The 21,905-nt window shown below is 44.0% G+C and overlaps 3 protein-coding genes across 3 annotated transcripts in view; 1 reads left to right on the top strand and 2 right to left on the bottom strand.

Annotated features, from left to right (window-relative positions):
* FKBP1B (FKBP prolyl isomerase 1B) overlaps nt 1–4,472 on the top strand; it is a 44,345-nt gene extending 39,873 nt beyond the window's left edge. The window contains exons 3-4 of the mRNA XM_062488438.1: nt 1,464–1,576; nt 4,250–4,472. Of these exons, the coding sequence (XP_062344422.1) occupies nt 1,464–1,576; nt 4,250–4,378 (242 nt within the window). The 3' untranslated portion in view covers nt 4,379–4,472. The remainder of the gene's footprint in view (nt 1–1,463; nt 1,577–4,249) is intronic.
* Nucleotides 4,473–9,331: 4,859 nt separating this feature from the next.
* SF3B6 (splicing factor 3b subunit 6) lies at nt 9,332–13,600 on the bottom strand. The gene is made up of 4 exons (XM_062488437.1): nt 13,384–13,600; nt 13,040–13,158; nt 11,012–11,150; nt 9,332–10,498 (listed from the first exon to the last, which is right to left on the bottom strand). The coding sequence occupies exons 1-4, from the start codon at nt 13,411–13,413 to the stop codon at nt 10,409–10,411; spliced, it is 378 nt and encodes a 125-aa protein (XP_062344421.1). The 5' UTR covers nt 13,414–13,600; the 3' UTR covers nt 9,332–10,408.
* A 306-nt stretch (nt 13,601–13,906) lies between these two features.
* On the bottom strand, nt 13,907–18,304 carry TP53I3 (tumor protein p53 inducible protein 3). Its single transcript, XM_062488436.1, has 5 exons — nt 18,167–18,304; nt 17,179–17,446; nt 15,786–15,998; nt 14,856–15,052; nt 13,907–14,113 (listed from the first exon to the last, which is right to left on the bottom strand). The coding sequence occupies exons 1-5, from the start codon at nt 18,302–18,304 to the stop codon at nt 13,907–13,909; spliced, it is 1,023 nt and encodes a 340-aa protein (XP_062344420.1).
* Nucleotides 18,305–21,905: the final 3,601 nt, after the last annotated feature.

Here is a 21,905-nt window from a genome sequence, read left to right as displayed (position 1 = left end):
GGTTTAACTACTAATGAATTTGGAGACGTCTATGTCTGAGCTGTTGTTTGGACTTCCCTTTATTCATTGCACAGAAATAGGCACTGCTGGGATGTGATGCATTATGTCCTAATGTACATCCCTAGATCTGGTTGGATGAATTACTGAAAGTGCATTTTTCTCTGACTTGATTATCTATTTTCTCTGAGTGATTAACTCAGAGGTAGCTGGCTACATCTTAGAAGCCTAGAAATTGGTAAAATGAATCCTACTTTTTTAGTCTCTGTTTTTCATTCTGGCACATCTGTTTGTATTTCCCTTTGATTCATAGTACAGACTTTTTCAGCAAGCAAAATATGCCTCTTTGTTATTGGACAATGACTGATGGTTTTCACTGAAAAATAAAACTTGTGCATCAAGCTGATCTGTTAATATAACTGCTTTAATGGGAAGAAACTAGTAAGACTGTATCTTAATACTGAATCTTAAATACACTTTTTTTCTCAGCATTTTCTTTCAAAGCTGGACTTGTTAATGTTCTTTGCAACCAGAGTCTTTCTCAGATTAATGAACTTCTCTTTGTACAACCCCTTGCATAGGAGAGTCATGGTGTATGCCCACAACACTGGCTCTACAGCACTACAAAGAAAGGATTGATTCTAATATATAAGTATCAGCCCAACCTTGCAATATTCAGAGTAAAGCATTTCAAGTACCAGGTACTTCTAAATTGAAAGCTACCGTAATTATCCACAATTTGAAAAAAAGGAGAATAGCTAGTCCTGTAGTGCTCTGTGGAGGTTTGTCCACTTGCTGAGGAATCTGGGCATGTCTTCAAAACCCATGGATTGAAACAGTGCCCATCCAAAGGAATGAGTAATGTGTTCTGCAACCATCTCTCGTGGCTGAATGAAAACATGAAGAATGAGGGTGGTAGAACATTTCAGAAATACCTTTGCTGTTTTCGTACTTGTGACTGCAGAGTCTCTTCTTTCTGTATGAGGAGCAGACACGTGCAGTTGTCACGTTGTGTGGAGGTTTCACACACATGGTGTGAGATGGCCCCGTTTGTGTAACACACGTTATTAGTGGCAGCCCTGGGTCAGGCACCTGTCTTGGGATTCTCTCCTCTGCTGCCTCCCACTTGTTCCTTGCCTGCTTGTATCCACTTAGGCAGGGAGCTCAACTGTGCAAACAACAGCTCTTCCGTATGTCAGTGCAACACTTGATGCAATATGGGTTGTAACCTATTGCACTGAGAATAATAAAAATAATTTCTATTTTAGAGCCTAAATTACAGGAAGGTAAAGGTAACAATATGGTACATGGCAGTTGCCTCTCCTGCCTTTTGAATGAGGCTTCCAAGTGAAAATGGAAATGAGCAGCTGATCTGACCAAGACATTAATTTTTCACTCCTTCCCTCTCCTCCAGCACTTAAATTTAGACATAGCTCAGACTGAAACTATGTGTCTTGTTTTGGCAGGAATGCTACAGAATGGAAAGAAGTTTGATTCCTCCAGAGACAGAAACAAGCCTTTCAGGTTCAAGATTGGCAGGCAAGAAGTCATTAAAGGATTTGAAGAAGGTGTTACACAGGTACTAATAAATTGTTCTGGCTGAACCTGGAGCTGGCTGAAGGGTGTGTGAGCTCAGCAGTGTCCAGGGCAGTGGTGACAGGACCAAGTGGAAATCACTGTAGGATATGGTGTGTTTTTGTGAAAGTATAGTATTTCCTCATAGTTTCCATCCATCCATCCATCCATCCATCCATCCATCCATCCATCCATCCATCCATCCATCCATCCATCCATCCATCCATCCATCCCCCTGTCCAGGGCTGTCCCCTGCTCATGAGCCTTCCCCCATGGTAGGCATTTGGAAGGGGAGAGGTGAAGTCCCCTCCCCAGATGCCATATAAGCCCTGTTCCTCTCTCGTGGGCAGCTCCACAAACAGAAAGCAGTGGCCTCTAAAATGTTGAGGTGGCAGTTTTTTATGGAGTGACCTCTATTCAGCTACTCCATAAAAGCCCAAGCTACCCTTTTTGATGGCATCCATGACCCAGTGACAGATTCTGACCCTGACTGACTAAGGTACCAAACAGCACTCTTACATTTTTGTGACTCCAGACTCCCAGCTACAAAACATTCACTGACCACCCCTATGCTGAGAGAAAGAAAACTGCCCTCCATTTATTTACAGTGTGAGTACCAGCACAGTAAAAGACCCACAGTGCAATTCACTGCCAGATCTTGCTTTTTGTGCAGTGCTGTGAGGGCCCCCACACATGAGGAGTATGATCAGGCTGCTCAAGAGCAAGAGTGAATGAAATCAGGGTGAAAATTCCTCCTGACTTCCCATTGCAGGATCCAAGAGTTCAGTGTAGGAGGCAAGTGCTCAAATACTCTTATAGGAGCAACTTAACAGGAACAACTTCTTATGCTTAAATAGAGAGAGGGGGAAAATGCAAAATGAGGAACAGTCCACTGAGGAATGATGCAACCATGCTTTTCCAGAGAGGGGTGGAAGAGACAAGGGTTTCCAGCCCTATGGAGAAAGTAGTGCAAGCATTCTCTTCTCTCCAGCCAGAGAAGTCCATTTGAGGAATCCTAGACCATGAAAAATACCGTCTTCTGCTGAAGGATTGGAGTTGGACTGTTTATTATTTGCTTTGCAGAAAGGCCTAAGAGAGTTCAGGACTGCAGAGCTGTAGGAACCAGAAGCCAGTACAGATAAACCAGCATCAACAAGCGCTGGCTGAATCAGTTCACCCCTTCCTCAACCACTCTCACTCCCTGACTCTTGTCTCTCAAAAAATAATGGCCGAGAGCCATTCCAAAAACCCGTGTGGCCACATGCTGCTCCTCCTGCTCCTCCTAGTGGATCCCTGGCGCAAGTCGAGCTCATGGCTGTCTCCTTCTACCCCGGGGTTTGAGGGACTTGGGGAATGTACTGGACAGAGTCTCTTGGAACAAGGCAGTTCCCTATGTCCAGCAGGCAGATTTCACAAATCTTGGTGTAATGACTGTCAGATGTCAGCAGGGTCTGCATTTCTCTGCTCTGCTTCTTACAGTTCAAGTTTGCCTCATCCCTAAAACCACAGGTATGACCTGCCAGCTGCCTGGTTTGCAGGGACATATCCAAGCACTAGACAGACAGCCCCATGCAAAATCTCTGTGGGGACCAGGGGAGGTCATTGGCTTGGACATCCTCAGCCCCATGCCAAGAGTGCTCCTTGAATGTGGGAAAGTTCGTATCCATATTTTTCTTCTACCCGAAATAATTGACTCTCTAGCTTTGGTATATTTTATAGAACCTGAAATATTCAACCTGAAAAAATTCTCAACAGTAGCTGTCACATAATCTGTAGTCCAGTGATGTGTTAAAAAACAGTGATGTGTTAGTCTGAGTTAAAATCGCTGCTTCAAATCAGGGGATGTTTCTGTGAAACAAGAAATGTTTCATATTAGCCAGTTTTGTTCCAACACCATTGTATGGTGCATGAACAGCAGTTTGAAAATGTTCCAAAATACTCAGAAGATAACTCCAGATCTAGGCAAGCAGTACCCTTCAGAGCCAGCCTCAAGTGAGGGAAATCAGCATTCCTGCCCATCCCAAGGGCAAGGGCTCTCTGCCTGGATAAGCAGCATAAGTGAGATGTCTGCCCTGGGGCTTGGACTGAGTTTAGGAAAATAAGTGCTGAACCTGTCTGTGTTGGGCACTGATCCCTCATGAATAGAGAGCTATGAGGGCCTTTCTCTAGTGCCTGCTGATGGTGTACCTTGTACCCTGTGCTACGCAGAAGGATCTCAGACCTCCTGCAGCCCACCCCAGTATAGGCAGGATGGACCAAACTTGGTGTTAAAAAGATTTTGTGTCACTTCCAGGCTGGTTCTGGAAGTTAAAATAACTGCTGTGAGAGGACAAAGTAGTGAGGAGGCCCATGCCCATGTCTGAGCAGTTTATGGCAGCTTCAGCTTGAAGCAAAACCATTTGGACTCAGAATCGTAAGAGTGGCTTGCATTGGAAGGGACCTTAAAGATCTTCTCCTTCCAAGCCTCAGACTCAATAATCTTAAAGGTCTTTTGTAAACTAAACAATTCTATGAATTTGATAATCCCAGCACTCCTTGATTCTATAAATCTTCCAGGTGGTGATTTTTTTTGTTTGTTTTCCTTCTAATCTTGTGGTTTTTTGTTTTTTTTTTTTTGTTTGTTTGTTTGTTTTGTTTTTTGTCTTCTCTTCTCCTTTCTCCAACATCCAAAACCCAGATGAGCTTAGGACAAAGAGCAAAGTTGACCTGCACACCTGAGATGGCCTATGGAGCCACAGGCCACCCTGGGGTCATACCTCCCAATGCCACGCTCCTCTTTGACGTGGAGCTTCTCAGGTTAGAGTGAACCTTCCTCGGGGAGTTGGCTGGAGACATCTGTTAATAACCATCCATTCCTTCCCGCCTTGCCAGTGGCGGGAGGAATTTTCACTGGAATCCCAACCTGCCCTGCTCAAGCTGTCCTGCCAGTAGCTCCTGACGCTTGGTTTCCTATGCCTTCCTTCTCTTTTATAAATTGGTGATGTCTGTATTTGCCCTTTATTAGAAGCTTTGCTCTGAGGAAAAATGTCTCCAGGTGTAACATTTCCGAGTTGTACATTTTATTTAATTTGCATGTACTAAGAATTCACAGTGATGACTGAAAATATATATAAATATAAATATATATATATATATTCCTTATTGAAAAAACCACTGCCTTACTGTACACTTAAACCAAGAAAAAATAAAAACCACAAAAGGTGCTCAAAAAAAAAATAATCCAATGTACGCCTTGTACATGAACGGGCATTAGCCAAACAGAGTTACCTGCGCTGCCACTTTTCTCAACTTGTACGTTCTGCTTGCTGCTGTTTTAAAAAATACTGTCTCATTTAAGAATTATAAGTATATATCTATAAAACAATAAAATCTTGATACTTTACTGTCTCTCATCCTGTTTTTCTCTTCTGGCTACCGGGGTGCTCTTTGCTGTACAAGAAGTTCTTCAATCATCAACCCATTTTTTTGTTAATTATTCCTCTCATATGAAATATGTGTAGCTCTATGCACTGCTGCTATTAGAGATGGCCAAGTGGAAGATCTCTGTGGGATCAGAGCTACCAGGGACATGCAAGTAAAGGGTGCTGGGACAGTTTACCTGACTCTCCATTTCCCCTGCCTCTATGGACCCTCAACTCTGGCCAAGATTTGACTGCTGAAGAGATGGAAAGTGCTGCTTGTCAAAAACATGCAGTGCTGGTCTAATTATGTGCCTTTACAGCAGTAAAACTAGTGTAATATTTTCTACAGCTGAGCTGAGCATGGCTGGAAGAGAGCAGGATTTCAAAAGAATTCTGAACTGTGGGATGATGTGGCCACTGAACACTCTGGGGTTTTTAGGATGCATCAGCTGCTGCTGTTTACAAATCCTGCAAACTGACCGTGTGCACTGGACCTCTGGCACTTGAGACTCAGAAATATTTATTTAATTTGCTGCTTATATGAATTCATAAAATGCTGGTTTCTCCTCTGGAGACAAGAAGATGTGTTGGCTATTACTTAGCTGGATTTGGGGGCAGGAACTGATCAGCAAAGCTTTCTCTCTGCTGTTATTTTGCCTTGTCTGATTGCTTTCCATTAGACTCATTGTTCCTCTTTGCTGTAGAAAACCAGGGCATCACTAGGTCATGATGTTACTTTTATTTAACTTGACTATAAACTATTTGCATGGTTTTCCACTAACAGATGTTTTGATGGTAATATTTCAAACAGTTGTGCTGTTTCTGTATCTGTGTTAGAACACTCCCAGCACTGAGAACACTGAGCATTCAGACAGCAAAGCTACAGAGATGACCCCAGGTGACACCTCCCAGAGTTGGGAGAGGAAATGAGCACAGAGAAGTAAGACTGGTGATTTGGCCAGGGATCATGACTCGTGGTCTTCTCTCTCCAGATGTTCTTTTTACCCACAGAGATGCATTTATTTCAGCTTGTTAATTAATAACCCATATATACATATCCTTCAGATTTTTATACACTGAGTGGAGTAATTTTTTTTTCTCACTCTGCTTTCCATAAAGAAATGAAGGGATTTTCAGAACCCTTTTTTGGTGGAAATCTCAGGTCACTGCAGCAGCTGGGTTATACATTCCCTAATAGTTCTTTTATTTAGGGCATGCTAATTTCCTGTTAAAAATTGGTAATTGGATCTGTCAGGATCTGATGTCCACCAGCTTTGCCAAATTATTTGAAAAGATCCTGTTCTTCTTTGCCACTGCTCTGGCCTCTGCCGCTGGCCTTCCTTTCACCACTGGGCTACAGACTGCACCTCCCAAAGTCTTGGTTAAAGGTGGTGTGGCTCTGTTGTGCCCGTCAAACACAGTTTGATACAGCACATTGATCTAAGTTGCTCCTATCAATGGCCCAGTTTAAGTTGGTTGCTTATTAAAAAAAAGAAAAAAGCCCAAAGTGTGATAGAATCACAGAATGGTTTGGGTTGGAAAGGACCCTAAAGAAAATTTTGTTTCAACCTCCTGGCATGGGCTAGAACACCTTCCTTTAAACCAGGTCGTTCAAAGTCCCATCCAGCCTGGCCTTGAACACTCCCAGGGATGGAGCATCCACAACCTCTGCAGGGAGCCTTTGCCAGTGTCTCACCATCCCTCACAGTAAAGAATTTTTTGTCATTTATGATCTAACCCTGCCTTCTGCTAGTTTGAAGCCATTCCCACTTGTGCTGTCACTCCAGGTTTTTGTAAATAGTCTCTGGATCTTTCTAGTCAGCTCCCTTCACATACTGGAAAGCCACAATTAGGTCACCCTAAAGCTTCTCTTTCCCAGGCTGAACAATCCCAATTCTCCCAGCCTTTCCTCATGGGAGAGGTGCTCCATCCCTCTGGTCATCCTGGTCTCCCACCTCTGGACTTGCTCCAGCAGGTCCATGTCTTCCCTGTGCTGGGAACCCCAGAGCTGGATGCAGCACTGCAGGTGGGGTCTCACCAGAGACCAGCACCAGCTTTGGGCCCTTTTCTGAATGCCCCAACAGCAAATGGCAATGCCAATTATTGTGTGAGAGATCCTGGAATGGCCCCGTGCTCCCTCCATCCCCTCTTGGCCTTGCTGTTTGGGAGCTTCTGCTGCATCTGAGGCAATGGGATTAACATGGCTGTCCTGCTCCTGTGGGTTTCTCACCAGGGAAACCACATTCCTGCTGGGTCCGGAGAGCTGATTGCCATTGATCTTATCCAGCCTCTATCTGCAGAGCTGCCTCTGTGCTCTTCCCTTCTGCCCTCCCAGCACAAACCAGCCATTACCCACTCCATAAAATCCTTATTACAGCTGGCTGATGAAGCTGTCCCTCATCGCCTCCTCTCTGCGGAGACCTTGGTTGGAAACAGGGATTATTACATTTTTCATGCCAATTTCATTAAAAAGGAAAAATCTGAAAGGAAAACTAATTGTGCTTTGTGATACTTAAGGAAATTAAGTCTTCAAGGAAATGTAATCTTCAGCTCTTTATTCGACTGCAAATGTGTTAATTTATTTAATTGTATCATCGATCAACACAGTACATAAAATTATTACCCATATATAACAGATTGGAAAAGATTTACTGTCATTGCCTGTGTAATCAGATATACTCTTGTTACTAATTTCTAAACAGATTCAATGGAAAAAAGTGACCTTCCAGTCTTAATTTCATGCCCTACTTCCTGAAAAATTAAACGGGAAGTGAGCAGACACAAAATCAGCACAGATGCAGAGTGTGAGGCTGGTAACATCTGCTTTATTTGTTGCCCCTCTGCCATTCATGAGCTGAACTCATTTCCCTGTTCTTTGATATTACATTTCAAACAAAATCTTGAGTAGATCTCATCAAAACAGTCCTCCGGGCATTCCATTTCCATTCCCCCTGTCTTGCAGGTACAAATTATTATTTCATTTTTACATGTGCAGGGACATTGAAAGCCCTGAACAGGCACTGGAAGAAAACTATGAAATGGAATATTTAATGAAAGACAGCAGCTGAGCTCTCAGAGAAATCAAAAGCTGCTGATCTTGAGGATTCATTGAAGGAATTTTTATTAATGTTATTGCCCTAAAGAATTGCTTTTTATGTATGTTTTTCAAACAGCATCAAATCCTCATCAAAACAGACACTGCAATGCAAGCACCATGGTCTCTGCTATTGACAGAAGCAATGTGGTATTTGCATATGATTTAAAACAAGGCTGGCAGCACACAGCCCCATTATTGGCACTTTGGTATTTATTATCAGTGTTCGTTACTTATTAGAACCATAAATCCAGCATGGCAACAAGCACCTCCAGTTCCCATTTCAGCAAGGAGCCTTCTCAATGCCCAGCAGTTGGTGTAAATAATTTCAGTTATCCAGCTGTTTGGTACATGGATGTGTACACATATACATGGCACACATAAATACATATATTTATATATGTAAAATATACATATATGGGGGCAGAGCAGTTTGTAATCCTTGTGGATGCTCACATAGAAGCAAGTCTCCCAGGAATGTTTAATTAATTTAAACATTTTTAATGCAATCTGGTTCTTGCCTAAGAACACTCTGTGTTAACCTGATGGGCAGGACGTGGAAGTCAGGCTGGCCATGGAGGCAGGAATTGCTCATCTAACCCAGCCTCTGGACTCCAAGTCTCCCAGTGCCTGTTCGGACTTCAGCTGGGGTTACTGCAGCCTGCAAGGCTTCTGGCTGCAAAAACAGCGTCAGTTTTAAGGGAGGGATGCAAGGAGGGAGGAGTTGCGCACTGAGCACACGCTGAGCGTGGTCTGGCTCACATCCCCCAGTGTCTGTGTGCAAGGGAAGGCAGGGCAGGTCTGCTCCAGTGGGATGGGACTTCAAGCACGCCCCAAAGCTGGAATCACACATCAACCATCATGGCTGCTTCCCCCAGAGATGGCTTGGAGCTCACTCTTCATGAGACATTAATGAACTTTTCTTTGGAGCATCTATTAATTTGCAATAGTTTCTTCAAAGAATGAAAAAAATAGGACCATTCTGTGAAAAATGATGAGTGTTTAGTTTCTCATTGGTTCCAGATAGTAAATGTAAGTATTGCTGTGAGCCCCTTCCAGCTGCCAAGCAAGGTGCACAGCACAGGGCAGCTGCCAGGGATCTCCTCCAGGAGGGATGTAGGCATTGTTCCACAGATGGGCATCCCTGTACCCACAGAGGTACTACATGGGCACTACATGGATGTGCCACAGCTGCTACCTGCATCAAACATTCCTGTCTAGCAGCCCATGTTACATGCAGGAGGAGCACAGCGTGAAGCCAGCCTTGATGCAAAAAAGCAAAATATGCAGACATTTATTTTTTCACCAAATGGACACAAAGTGTTGTTCCTGAAGTGACATATTCCAACACAAAAGTAATTTCAGAAAATGGAAACATCTCTCTATGACAGTAGAATGCACTTAAAAACAAAACTGAATTACAAATCCTAGGCAAAGTATATTATCTGCCCTAGTTCTGCAGTGGCTGGAAGTTGTCTGGTCAGGGAGTAGAACACAACATCCATGCAAATAAATCCTCCCAAGGCAGGATAGTACCCATATTCACACAGCTTCCAGCTGGTTCGCAACACAGACAGAGGTTATTCTTTCCCACTTCCAAAAGATACTCATTATGCACACTCTGGATCACACTCAATTTTTATACACAGGACATGAGTACTGAAAAGACCTAAAAAAACAAATTTGTTTTTCCTTCACCAGATGCTACACCTAAAAATGTATGTACAGAAAATATATTGCAGTTCAACCATGTCAAGTAGAAAACAATCCCACTACAGGTATCAAAATGAAAACCTTAATCTACTTTCTCATCTTGGTCATGTGTTCTTCAGTTCATACAAACTCCTTAGTCCGAACCTGGGACACACAACAAAGCCCCTATACTTTTTTTTTTTTTGGTACTGTGAGAGCTGGATTGGTTCACTGCAGCTCTTCAGCGCTGGCCTCACCACGGGGAACAAGGTAGTTGGACTGGAGTCCCCTTATCAGATGGATCCTTTTAAAAGCCTTCATCTTCTACAGTTTGTGAAAGAAACTTTGTTACAAACAAGGGCTTGGGCTTGCTTTGTTCAGTCAAACACAGAACCTGCTTGGTCCCTCCTTGAAAGCTCCTGCTAGAAGCAGGTCACCCTCAGCACAGAGAAGCCATGTCACCTTGGGGAATATAATCCTAAAGCATATCTCTGTGTTCTACATTCATTTAAACCTAATCTGAAGATATAAAGATGCATATTGCAGGTTATCAAATTTTTAAGAGAAAAAACTACACTTTGTTAAGCATTCCTACGTTTAGGCCAAGAGCTTGGTAGGGCTTGAAAACAGTTTTCCAAAAAAGATCAGTTTATTTTGGTGGGTCTGTGTTAATTCCATATTTTTCCTTGAGAAGCTTAAGCTGTTCTTCTTTCTTCTTTGTGTCCATCTTTTGGAATGCCTGTAATTAGGAAAATAAAAATATGTAAGAAGACAAAATAAGCCTCTCAACTTATGACAAGCTATTCCCCAGAATCTGTAACCAACATCAGTGTGAACTCCATCACCATCACACACACAGAGCATTGTTTGAACCTAGTCCTGGAGAATGTTGTGGGGCCCTGGATGCCATCAGTGACATGGAGGACATTGAGAACTGGAGACATTTTAGCCATAAACAAGATCTCACCTCCTGCTGCAATGTGCTGTGCAACTGTGGGGGCTCTGCACCCTCTCCTCCAGAGTACACTCCCCACAAACTTGTTTTTCACACCCTTTGTCCAAAGGTACTTTTTTGCACACAAAGCATCAAGTAAATATGAAATTCTGACCATGTTTCCCATTCTCTCCCTCTAACAGCCTGGATTTTACTTCTTAAAAATATCCAAGCGACTGTGTTTGCAAGCTGATGCTGGGGTTGTTTTTTTGTGACAGCTTTGTTCAGAGGTGACTTCCCCAGCCCAGGCGCACGCACCCTGTTTGCGTTGTAGTACAGAACCACGAGGTATCTGTTGCACACGTTGAACCCTGACAGGTGGTCACAGGCGTTCTTGGCATCGAAGATGTCCTCATAGACCACGTAGGCTGTTCCTCTGGTCTCAGGGGTATTTCCACTGCACAGCAAGCACAGAATCAAGGTCAGATAAAATGGACAGGAAATAGTTTGTTTATTTATTTCACAGTGACTGAGATTAGCTGAACTAATGCAACTTCACTAAAAAGCAATTTGTTATTTTTTCTAGGTATTAAACTACATCCCTGCTTTCCACACGAAACAGTTCAGAGTCAGAGACTACAAGAAAACGTGCTGTATTTTGCTCCCTAAGGGAAATGCACCGCTCCACAACAACTGGGTTGTTGAAGCTTTTGTCAGGGCTGCCATGTTATCTCTGGAAATAATTTAAATCTTTATTATAGTACAATTAGCTTTTATTTGATATTACAAGACTTGGCTGTCAGTTAGTGTCTGTCTGGATCAGATGTGTCCCTAGGATGGAACAGGGCTCCTGGCATATAACAAAGTCAGTTTAGGAGGCAGCACGCCCACTGCTAGAGGCACAGCCATCACCCACGGGAGCACCAATTCCACGTCCTCCACCTGAGGGATGGGACACACGTCTGGGCACATAACAGTAATGTTTACAGATCTTGAACAAAAGATGGCAATAGAGACTTCACAATCAGAACAACTGTCTCTAAGGTACTTCTGAGAGCTCCTGAGGACAACTGGTATCACACATATCCACAATGGGATCTGTGCAGAAGTGAGGAGGAGAATGGGATAAGCACTACACAAAGCACAAAAGCCTTTACAAAGGGGCTTACATGTTATGCCTTGGCACTGATGTTGAGATTTCTGTGGCAAATTTCATGAATTAGTAGCTCTGAACAAACTGCTGGACAAACACACCAGTGCATCACTCCAATGGAAAGCCCCTGATATGTCCTAATTATCTGTCCCATTATCGTGCTGTTCCAGCCCACCTTTTTAGAAAACTTAAGTACTGTCTCTCCTTTATGCTCATTAGCAAAGAATTCCACCTATTTAGCCAGGCAGTCTTTACACTGCACCTTGTTCCCTCAGCCACTTCTCCAGTCACATCCACTGCCCTTCCTTGCTCGAGAAGGGTCTGTCTGGTGTCACATCCCAGCATGGCACCAGCAGCACATGTCCCCTTGGTGTCCTTTGCTTAGCGAGGGCAACTCTGTAAAACTCACTTTATACAACAATCAATCAAACAAGTTACCCAGAGAAGCTGTGGATGCTCCATCCTTGGAAGTGTTCAAGGCCAGGTTGGCTGGGGCTCAGAGCACCTAGTCAGGTGGAAGGTGTCCCTGCCCACTGTGGGGGGTTGGAATGAAATGGTTTTAAAGGTCCCTTCCAAGACATACCCACCTAGGATGATCAAAGCTCAGGTCCTCAGAATTTGAACTAACCAGGAGAAAAACATCAGAGCCACTGCAGACCTGTACATCCTCCATGCATTTTAGAAGCAAAGGCACAGCCACATCTCCAGTATCCAGACCTGAGGACACTCTGGGTACATCTCCACTGTAGCCCAAGGACATCCTGTTTCTGGCACGCAGGAGTTGCTGCTGGTATTTGTTTCTAGTGAACAGATCCCATCAGCAACATCCCTGTCTTCCCACTGGTTAATTACTGGATATTCATAAAACAGGAGAACTCTTTGTGTTCAGCTTTTGTCTTTCCTATTTTTACCCTAAATCAAGGTAAAACTCCAGCTGTATTTGAAACTTACTTAAGTAAACAAGTCTCACGTATTTTATCAACTTCCCCAAGTTCACTTCAAATTTAAGCTCATTCTCTGCACCTCCCAGCAGAATAATTTTCTAATTCACTTGTTAAGAGCATCTTCACATCGCCCCCTGGCACCCAGGGTGTTGCTCCAGAGCACTGAACTTTTCCAGCTGTGAAACCCAGCTGCCACTGGCACCGGAGCACATCAAACCCTCCAAGGTCCAAAGAAACCTAAATACTCACACTCTGATCTGCCGGATGGGCCCGTACTTCCCAAAAATGTCGTACATCTCCTCGGCCGTGATTTTGTAGGGGAGGTTCCTGATGTACAGGATCCGGTTGACCTCGGGAGGGAGCCGGATCTGATGGGGGAAGGACAGGCGGTGTGTCAGACCCAAGGCACGTCCCACCAGCCTACGGGCTAAATCATGCAATCACTAAACCACAGAATATCTGGGGCTGGAAGGGGCCTTAAATATCAACCAGTCCCACGCCCCTGTCTCATTCCCGTCAGGGTAGCGGGGTGCCTGGAGCGGGACGGAGCCGGAGCCCAGCCCGGCAGGGACGGGACAACGCAGCGCACTCACGTTGGCTCGTTTGGCTGCTTGCATCGCCATGTTGTCGGGCGGTGAGTGGAGGCCGCGGCCTGGGACAGAAACACGGGCGAAGAAGGAGCTGGGAGCGGAGACAGCGGAGGGAAGCGGGAGCGGCAAGCCCGGATGTATCCCAGCAGGCACCGCGCGCTCCCCTCACGGAACCGGATCTATCCCGGCGTGCACCGCGCGGGAAAGGCGGCGCGAGAGCCCGGCCGGTCTCCCCCTTCCCACGTGACCTCGATCCCGGCCTCGCCCCTCCAGCCCTGGTCCCGCCTTTGGCTCCGCCCCGTGTTTAGGCCCCGCCCCCACTTCAACCCCGCCCCCCGCGCCTCAGCCTCAGTCGCGGTCCCACGCGTTCGATCGGCGGTGGCAGAATTGCTGCACAAGCGTCTTTAATAAACGCTTCCTTCTTATCCTTTCGCTCTCTTCGCCACCCACATGAATCGCTTCCGGTGTGGAGCAGAAGCGGCAGGATGGCCGCAGCGCAGCCCCCGCAATGGCTGTCCCAGAGCAGCTACTGCAGCGGCCCTTTCTTGAAGCAAACGGGAATTTCGATGACGATTTTGCCGATATTCTTGTTTTCCTCCATAGCCCTGTGTGCCTCAGCGATAGCGTGCAGGGGGTAAACACTGTCCACGAGGGGCTGGAGACGCGGGGAAACCCCTCCGGAAAAATGGGGCAGCACCTCCTCAGTGAAGGCTCTCACCAGCCGCTCCTTGTACTGCGGAAAAAAACACCGGCAAGGTTATTTCCAATCGTTTCACTCGCCGAGGTGTCTCAGAGAGCGGCGTATAAAATGTACACCGCCCTCAAGGAGACGCCTTCTGACATTCTCACAGTGAAATGGACATAAAAACACCTGACAGATCTAGATTACAAACAAGAAGATGGCTTTTAGATTTATTACATCTTAATTGAATGACTTTCTCCAAAGAAAGTGGTGTGAGCTCAGTGCAGAACCATTTAAACTGATAAAGTACTTGTAAATATTGTGTCTTAAACCATGCATGGAATATACCCTATGGCTCCGCATCTCCTGTCTTTTACTGCCATATCTGAGAATATTCCACATAAAGTGAATTTTCCTTGGTAACTGGGCATCCAAATGGCCTTGGTTTCTACTTTGAAAAGTGACCTAATAGAGATGTTTATTTTCCCCTCCTCAGCCTTGATCAAGTTGCTCAATCACAGGAGTTTTATTTAATCTGGGGCCAACTATCTAAATTATGGTACTCATGAAGCACATTAAGAAGTCCTGGGTGTCATTCCTCTCGTTCAGAGAGAAATTTGATAAAAATAGAAAAAGGACATAATTTTGTGACATTTTGAAAAGCATGTAGTAACAGTTCAAGGTGGGTATTTTTTGACAAGAATGTGTTTAACACTGGTTTTAAAAGAAATCTCTCAAAACTATCATAAATTTTAAAATCAAATTGCATACACTGCTGATAGTCACTACTCGCCTGCTTGTCTCGGGACCGTAACAGGCTCGTGTGGATGCTGGCTCTTTTGGAAAGCAGCCTTGCCAGCAAATCCCCATGGACTTCACCTCCACTCAGCAGTCCATAAATAATCCACCGGCCATCAGTACTCAGACAGTTGAGGTTCTTCTCCCAGTATGAGGCACCAACACAATCTAAAATAATATCTACTCCAGAACCTCAAGTAGAAACAGAAGAGATTTCAGCAATGAAGTCAAGCTGCATTAAGGGTAGGGTAATTTCAAACAGGACTAAAACCTTGTTATTTATAGGTACAGAATCAGCCCTACAACTCTTATTTAACGATTCTACTGAAATTAGGAATTGGCACAGGATTTGTAAGGAACTACAGAATCAGGCACAAAAAAAGAATCATCAGTCACCCATAAGCAAATTCGGGCATAAACCACCCCAAATGCTTGGAAAAGCTACATTTTTCTAACAGTTTAAGAATTAAGTGTGGTGAGGCCCTGGCACAGGTTGCCCAGAGAAGCTGTGGCTGCCCCATCCCTGGAAATGTTCAAGGCCAGGTTGGATGGGGCTCAGAGCAATCTGGTCTAGTGGAAGGGAGTTGAAATGGGATGATCTTTAAAGCCATTTCCAACCCAGGCCATGCTATGGTTCTGTGATGACTCAAACACCAAAATGCAAGGGTCTCACAGTTTGGTCTCACAGTTCCTTGGGGAGGCAGCAATAACAAAGCACAATATTTATGACCCAGAAGAACACAGATAAAGGGAGCCTTTCCAGAAAACAGCACAATTAAACCAAGGAAAGGCCCTTTGTGGGCAGAACAGGTTATCAGGCTGAGCTTACATACTACTCTCTGCTCCCTCACCAAGTGACAGCTGAAACTGAGTGTGTATCGACACATTGGGAAGTTCATTCACACTTTCACAGAGAGGTTTTTACCTTGGGTGAACTCCAAGACCTTTTCACTGAAGTCTTCATTCTTGTAGTTGAACCCTGCAGCTGCTCCAGCGTTTGCTGTTGCTTCCACTTTCTCCTGAGTTCCTGCTGTCACAATGGGAATAGCCTTTGCCAGTCTCACCAGCTGAATGGCTGCCATGCCAACCCCGCTGGCTCCAGCGTGGATCAACACTCTCTCACCCTCCTGTACTTTACCTGGAGGAGGGAATAAGGAAAGTGGTCACCCTTTGGGCATCACTTTTGTATTAAAACATGAACAGTCTGGAAGATATCCAAGAGGAGGTTGGAAGAGATGCCCTTGATTCAACTTTGGACAATCGGACATCTTCATAACCTTCATAAAAGAGAGAAATCCAGAAGTAGCAGCGGTTGCAGTGTGCTGACAGGACATAATTTTACCAGCCTCAGTGAAAGGACTTTGTCTTGGCCATGTGCAGTTCTGGGCATCTGTGACCAAGATGCTTAAGTGAGTGCAGTCACAGCCTTTTAATACCATCAGTAGAAAACACACTTGGAAGGTGTTCATACTGAGAAATGAGGCAGTCATCAATGGAGAAATACCAGAATGCTGAGTAACATAAAGACCAGTTGTACCAATAATTTTATCATCTGTTAGTTGCATTAATTTGTGTTTCACCAATTGCTCCTGAAAGTGAGGCACCAAGTAACCTCCCACTGATCCCCAGGAAGCAGCACTGCTTGAAGCAAGTCTGCAGGAAAGTTATGTTTGAACTTTTGTTCCTAACTGAATCTTTTAGAGGCTACTGCTAGAGAGTGTAGAAGGGGGGTATTTCTTGCCTGAGGAAAACCCTGGCAAGTGCTACTGTTTATTACCTTGGCAGCATATTTTTAAAATGAAGATGTGGGCTTCTGTCTATATTAAATCATCTCAGAGTGGATTTTACCTATAAATAATATGCCTGTTAAACAAGGTACAAGATGTTGCCTACTGTAGATCCACAAGCAATTAGTGATGAAGTTCTTGATACGGTCATCCAGATCCTTAGAAGTAAGATGTGTTTTCAGGTGTGTGAAAGGGTTTTGGTGTGTGGAAAGACGTGTTTTCAGATGTGTCTTCAGGGTTTAGGTTTAATGGAAGGTGTCCCTGTCCATGGCAGGGGAGTGGAGCTAGATGATCTTTAAGATCCTTTTCAACCCAAACCATTAAGTGATTCAAACTGAGAAATATAGATGAAAAGAATTCTGACTATCTTTCTATATCCTTCTTCATAAATATATAATCAGCAGGGTAGAAAGTGACAGAGAAAAGGTTCTTTGAAGGCAAAGAGCATTCAAATGGAGGCAACAAGGAGAGGATTTTGTAACAGGAAGATGAGCTGTGTTGGTGGGATAAATGGGCAAATGCACCTCTCACCTACAAAATGGAGCAGCTGAAATGCTGTTAGCCAGGCTTCAGGAATGGCTGCAGCCTGAATAAAAGTCATATCTTTGGGAATTGGCATCAGAAGACCTTCGGGCACTGTCACGAATTGTGCCTGGCCTCCCCCGGAGAGCAGAGCCATCACTGCATCGCCGATCTTCCAGCGGCCCGAGCAGCTGGGACCCAGCCCAGCCACGCTCCCTGCTGCTTCCAGGCCTAAAATATCACTTGCTCCCTTGGGGGGACGATACTTCCCTCTCCTCTAAAAAAAAACAAAAAACAAAAACAACCACCACCAACAACAACAAAAGAGAAGGCAAGGAAGGAAAAGCCAAAAACATCAGTGAGTGTAATGACCTGCAATATTTCCTTCATGTTTCCAGCCTAAATTCTATTTCTTTAATCCTGATTTTGCCCTGTGTATATGTGTGTGTGTATATACATATATATATATATATATCAGTAATTTGAGGATCTTCTAATCTCTAGAAACACCTCTGCTTCCTAAGTATTCTTCTTCCTAAGTTTTATTCTTAAAATAAGAATAAATTGAAATAGTTGTGAGTCCCCTTTGTCCAGGCTAATCCCTGTTGTGGAGGTATTATGGTCTCAATTTGAAGAACATGGTTTGCAGTTCAAACTAATAATGTGAATGTGAATTTGAATAAATTTTCTCCCACTGGAACTGTGCCTTTTCATCTCAAATGTCCTGAAAAAGGTCTAAGATCTAGAAAGATCCAGAGCTTTGGTTTTAACATGTTTTTTTTTGTAAGGCAGCTACCTTTCCGCGCCAGCCCAGCACTGCACTAACTCAGATAAAAACATTTATCTGCTGAATCAACAAACATCTCTCTTTCAGCCCTATGAACTCTCCCATCCAAATGCTCACCAGGTTCAAACTCTTTAAGCTCATCAGATCTGTCAAGACTTCACAAAGTCTGTGTTGTTTTTAGGTGCATAAATCTGCTTAACATGCACATACCTGGAGTAAATCGGCCCGATTCAGAGCACTGGCAGAGACTTTCACAAGAACTTCTCCTTCTCCTGCGTTTGGTTTCATCACTTCTTTCATATAGAGATTTTCTGGGCCTCCTGGGCAATCAAAATAGGCTGCAAACATTTTCTCTAAAAAAAACCAAAACCAAAACATGAAAAAATGTTGCATGAAAGCAGGCACACTTAAAGTGCAGTGGAAAAATCTCAGTAATGAAAGGTAACAAATGGCTTTAAAATTCCTATTTCCCTTACCACAGGAGGAGATTCCTATGTGTTTGATTTTCTGTGGTATGGGATCTCACTGCTGCAGGAGTCTTTCAGGTTCCTCCTCAGATGCTGTTCCAGGGATCCTTTTGTCACCAGCAGCTGTTGAGATGGGCTGAGTTCCTTCTGCCTGGTAAAATTAAATGAGGAACAGTCTTCTCTCTGCTCCTTGGGTGCTGGGTGAAAGGAGATGAGGAGAGGCAATCACAAAGGGAACAACTGTGTTACTTCCTGAGAGCAGCACAGGATGGGCTGCAGGCCAGAGCCTCTTCAAGTAGCCAGCACTGTGTGACAGACCACTGTACTCTGTAAAAATCCCTGATTTCTGCACAGGCAAAGCTAAATGCATTCCCAGTTATTTCTGGTAAGACTGCAAATGCAGAATGATAAACAGATTGAAACACCAGCGATGTCAATCCCCACGGGGTGGTGCTCTGTGGCTATTTTATGGCGAATAAGCGCTTCCAATTATTTATATAAAATGCAATTTAAAGGCTTTTCTTTCTGAGGCTGGGTGTCTATTCATTGTTCTCAACCATTTAATCCAGTTCCACAAAATTTGCCTGTATCAGCAAAAAAATTCAATGGGAAGCCCACCTGATGCCACCCTGTAACAATTGTTTCTTCTATCTTAACTGGGTTTAAATTTAGTCAGTTAAAAATAAGGCAGGAAAGAAGGTTTTGTCCCTCTTTCATCAGCGTTCATTAACCTGCTTTTTCATAAATTATTGTCTTTGTTGCTTGAAGCAGGCCCACAAAAATGTAAAACAAAGCAAAACAAAACAAAAAACCCCAAGAGGATCTGAATATTTACAATACTCTCAAATGCATAAAAAAGCACAGGAACTGAGATACAAGTTTCCAACCTTTCCAAGCTCCCAGATCTGCCAACAGTGGCTGAAAACATGTTTTAAGAAGTTGTGTGGCTCCCGAGCTCACCTTTTTCCTGTAAAGAAGGACGGACAGTCTGTGCCCCGAACAAACCCCGCCTAACTCGCGAGCAGAGTCCGATCCCAGCTCCTCCTCTCCCAGCTCCTCTCCCTTGCGCTCGGTACTCCCTGCCGGTCAAGGGCAGGAGCAGGGCGAGGTTCTTCTACTTTGGAGCGACAGATGTGCGGATCAGAAATACTAGCACAGCTCTTCATTATTTCTGCTAACGACCTGGATTATTCCAGGGGTTGGCACAGGAATCTGTTTTCCCGCTTGGCCTTGCAGCACAGACCGGCCGCTGCCCCAGCACACGGGGAGCTTGGCCTATTGCCCGTGGCTGTGCCGGTGTGTGTGTGATGGGGGGTGCTCCAGCTGAGCAAATGCTGTGATTTCAGAACTCTGAGTGTCTCAGACTCGATTTTACTCCACGGGCACTGAGGGTGTGGGAGCTGTGCCAGCCCTGATGCCATAAACGCGCAGGGGAGGCTGCCCCGGGCTCTGTTGGGGGGAGCAGCCGCGCTCAGAGCTCGCCACTTCGCATCCTTAAACCCCGCGTGTTCCTACCCGATGGTTTGGAATCAGAATCAGTACTGGTCTAAAAGTCTGATGATGTCTCCTTGAGCTTTGCAGAAGGCTCAGAGCACACCTTTCTCTTGTCCTAGTCACCAGCTCTTGAGTGAGCTGTCAGGGAATAAAATTGACACTTCAGACTATTTAAAAATGGCAACTCGTGTGTGGGATTTTTCTGTGGATTTTTTTCCCCTGTAAGAATGAGATTTTTTGATTCAGGCTATTAAACTCCGTTTTTAAATGGAACAAATTTAGAATCAAGTATAGCTTAAAATGATTTTGTTCTCATGTGACTTGAGCTAATAATTGTTATGTTTCTGAAGCTGAAAAAATCATAAAGCCTGGTCTACAGTACATGCAGCCTGATTCAGTGTCAGCACTGATGTTGTTCCTCCTCGGAACTGTTGTTCCTCCTGCAATCCACTGCAGTTTAAAGTAACTTTTTATTGCAGTCACTGACAATGCAAATTCACATTGTAAAATATATTTTATTATTCAAGGATGTACAGGATAGTCTGAAAATGTGTTAATGTAGCAATTTCCTTTGTCCCTTGAGTCTGTACCTCCCTGCATAGCTGTAATGTTCCTAGAGAACTTACTTTGCTTAGTGAGATTAAAAACCATGTTGTCTGGAACTAGGTTAAAATATAGCATTAGAGAGATAAGGCAGAGCATCTTAAACTAAATATTGAAGATGTCACTTTCAATTTAGTTAAGAAACTTAGAAGGAAGATGCATACGGTAGTCCTTTTTATGAGCAGAAAACCCACAAGTGTTCTTGAAAAAACAGAAGGGAGTTCAGCAGCTGGAATATTGTAAAGCAGCAGTTTCTTGTTTAAAGTTTCTAACTTCTATACTTTATTTCCTAATGAGCAGTCTTGAGGTTGATGAAGTCCAAGTTTTCTGTTGATTCAGCTACCTTTCTCTCTAAAGTTATCTGCTATAATACCACAAGGGCATAAAATTAAATCAACAATTATAAAAGTCATATACAGAATTGCTGTAATGGAGATCTTTTTTTTCAAATCCATATTCCCCTCACACCGTACTGCACTCTAATTATGACAGTGCCATTTCTATCTGAAAATAAAAATACCTGTATTTGTCAGGTATTATCTGCTCTGAAGAATAAACACTGAGCAGCACTTTAAATAATTTTCAGCAATATCTTGTAACATGCAAAGAAAAGTTACCTTTTTTTCTTTTTTCTTCCCACAGAGAAATCCTCCAGGACAACAAGAGTAAACTCCAAAGACTAACTATTGCAAATCTGGCCCTGGAAAAACTTAGAATTAGTCTTTGCTAACAACAGTGTCCAGTTATGAACAATGTGATTATTTGCAAGAACAAATAATGTGTGAATATTGTTACAGGATTTTGAAAGTGTTGGCATTTTTTGCAGTCTTTCAGCTTTACACTTTCTCCCTTCCTCCCACAGTAAAAAAAAAAGAGCTCAAATCAAATATTATATGGCTCCTGAATTTATTACTGAGCCAGCTTGCCAGACTCAGGGCTAAATAACACAGTGGTACCTTTTGGACCCGCTTCAGCTCTTTGTATAGTCCTGCTGAAAATAAGATAGAGCTAGTCTAAAGCTAGTTTATAAGGGAAGGCCTTGCTGTTAGATTTAATAAATCTCATTCCCCAAGGTTCAACATCGAGGCCAGCTCTGTTTAATGTTTTTATTGATGGTTTGGATGAGGAGACCAAGTCCGCCCTCAGTAGGTTCCCAGACAGCACCAATTTGGGCTGGAGTGTTGATCTGTTGGACAGTGGGAAGGCTCTGCAGAGGGATCTGGACAGGCTGGATCCATGGGCTGAGGTCAGTTGTTTGAGGTTCAACAAAGCCAAATGCTGGGTCCTGCATTTGGGTCACAACAACCCCTGCAGTGCCAGAGGCTGGGAGCAGTGACTGGAAAGCTGCCCAGTGAAAAAGGACCTGGGGGTGCTGGTGACAGCAG

This window comes from Cinclus cinclus, chromosome 3 (genome assembly GCF_963662255.1).
Source record: "Cinclus cinclus chromosome 3, bCinCin1.1, whole genome shotgun sequence".
Classification (NCBI taxonomy): domain Eukaryota; kingdom Metazoa; phylum Chordata; class Aves; order Passeriformes; family Cinclidae; genus Cinclus; species Cinclus cinclus.
This window is presented reverse-complemented; position numbering and strand designations above follow the sequence as displayed.

What these genes read in the sequence shown, in the direction of transcription:
- TP53I3 (XM_062488436.1), bottom strand. Translation starts at nt 18,304, where the DNA reads ATGTTTGCAGCCTATTTTGATTGCCCAGGAGGCCCAGAAAATCTCTAT. An exon ending in TCAGCTGCTCCATTTTGTAG is followed by an intron (nt 15,999 to 17,178) that starts GTGAGAGGTGCA and finishes TCCCTCCTCCAG; the next exon opens with GTAAAGTACAGGAGGGTGAG. An exon ending in TACGGTCCCGAGACAAGCAG is followed by an intron (nt 14,114 to 14,855) that starts GCGAGTAGTGAC and finishes TTTTTTCCGCAG; the next exon opens with TACAAGGAGCGGCTGGTGAG.
- SF3B6 (XM_062488437.1), bottom strand. Translation starts at nt 13,413, where the DNA reads ATGGCGATGCAAGCAGCCAAACGAGCCAAC. An exon ending in AAGCAGCCAAACGAGCCAAC is followed by an intron (nt 13,159 to 13,383) that starts GTGAGTGCGCTG and finishes TTCCCCCATCAG; the next exon opens with ATCCGGCTCCCTCCCGAGGT. An exon ending in CCCATCCGGCAGATCAGAGT is followed by an intron (nt 11,151 to 13,039) that starts GTGAGTATTTAG and finishes CTTGCTGTGCAG; the next exon opens with TGGAAATACCCCTGAGACCA.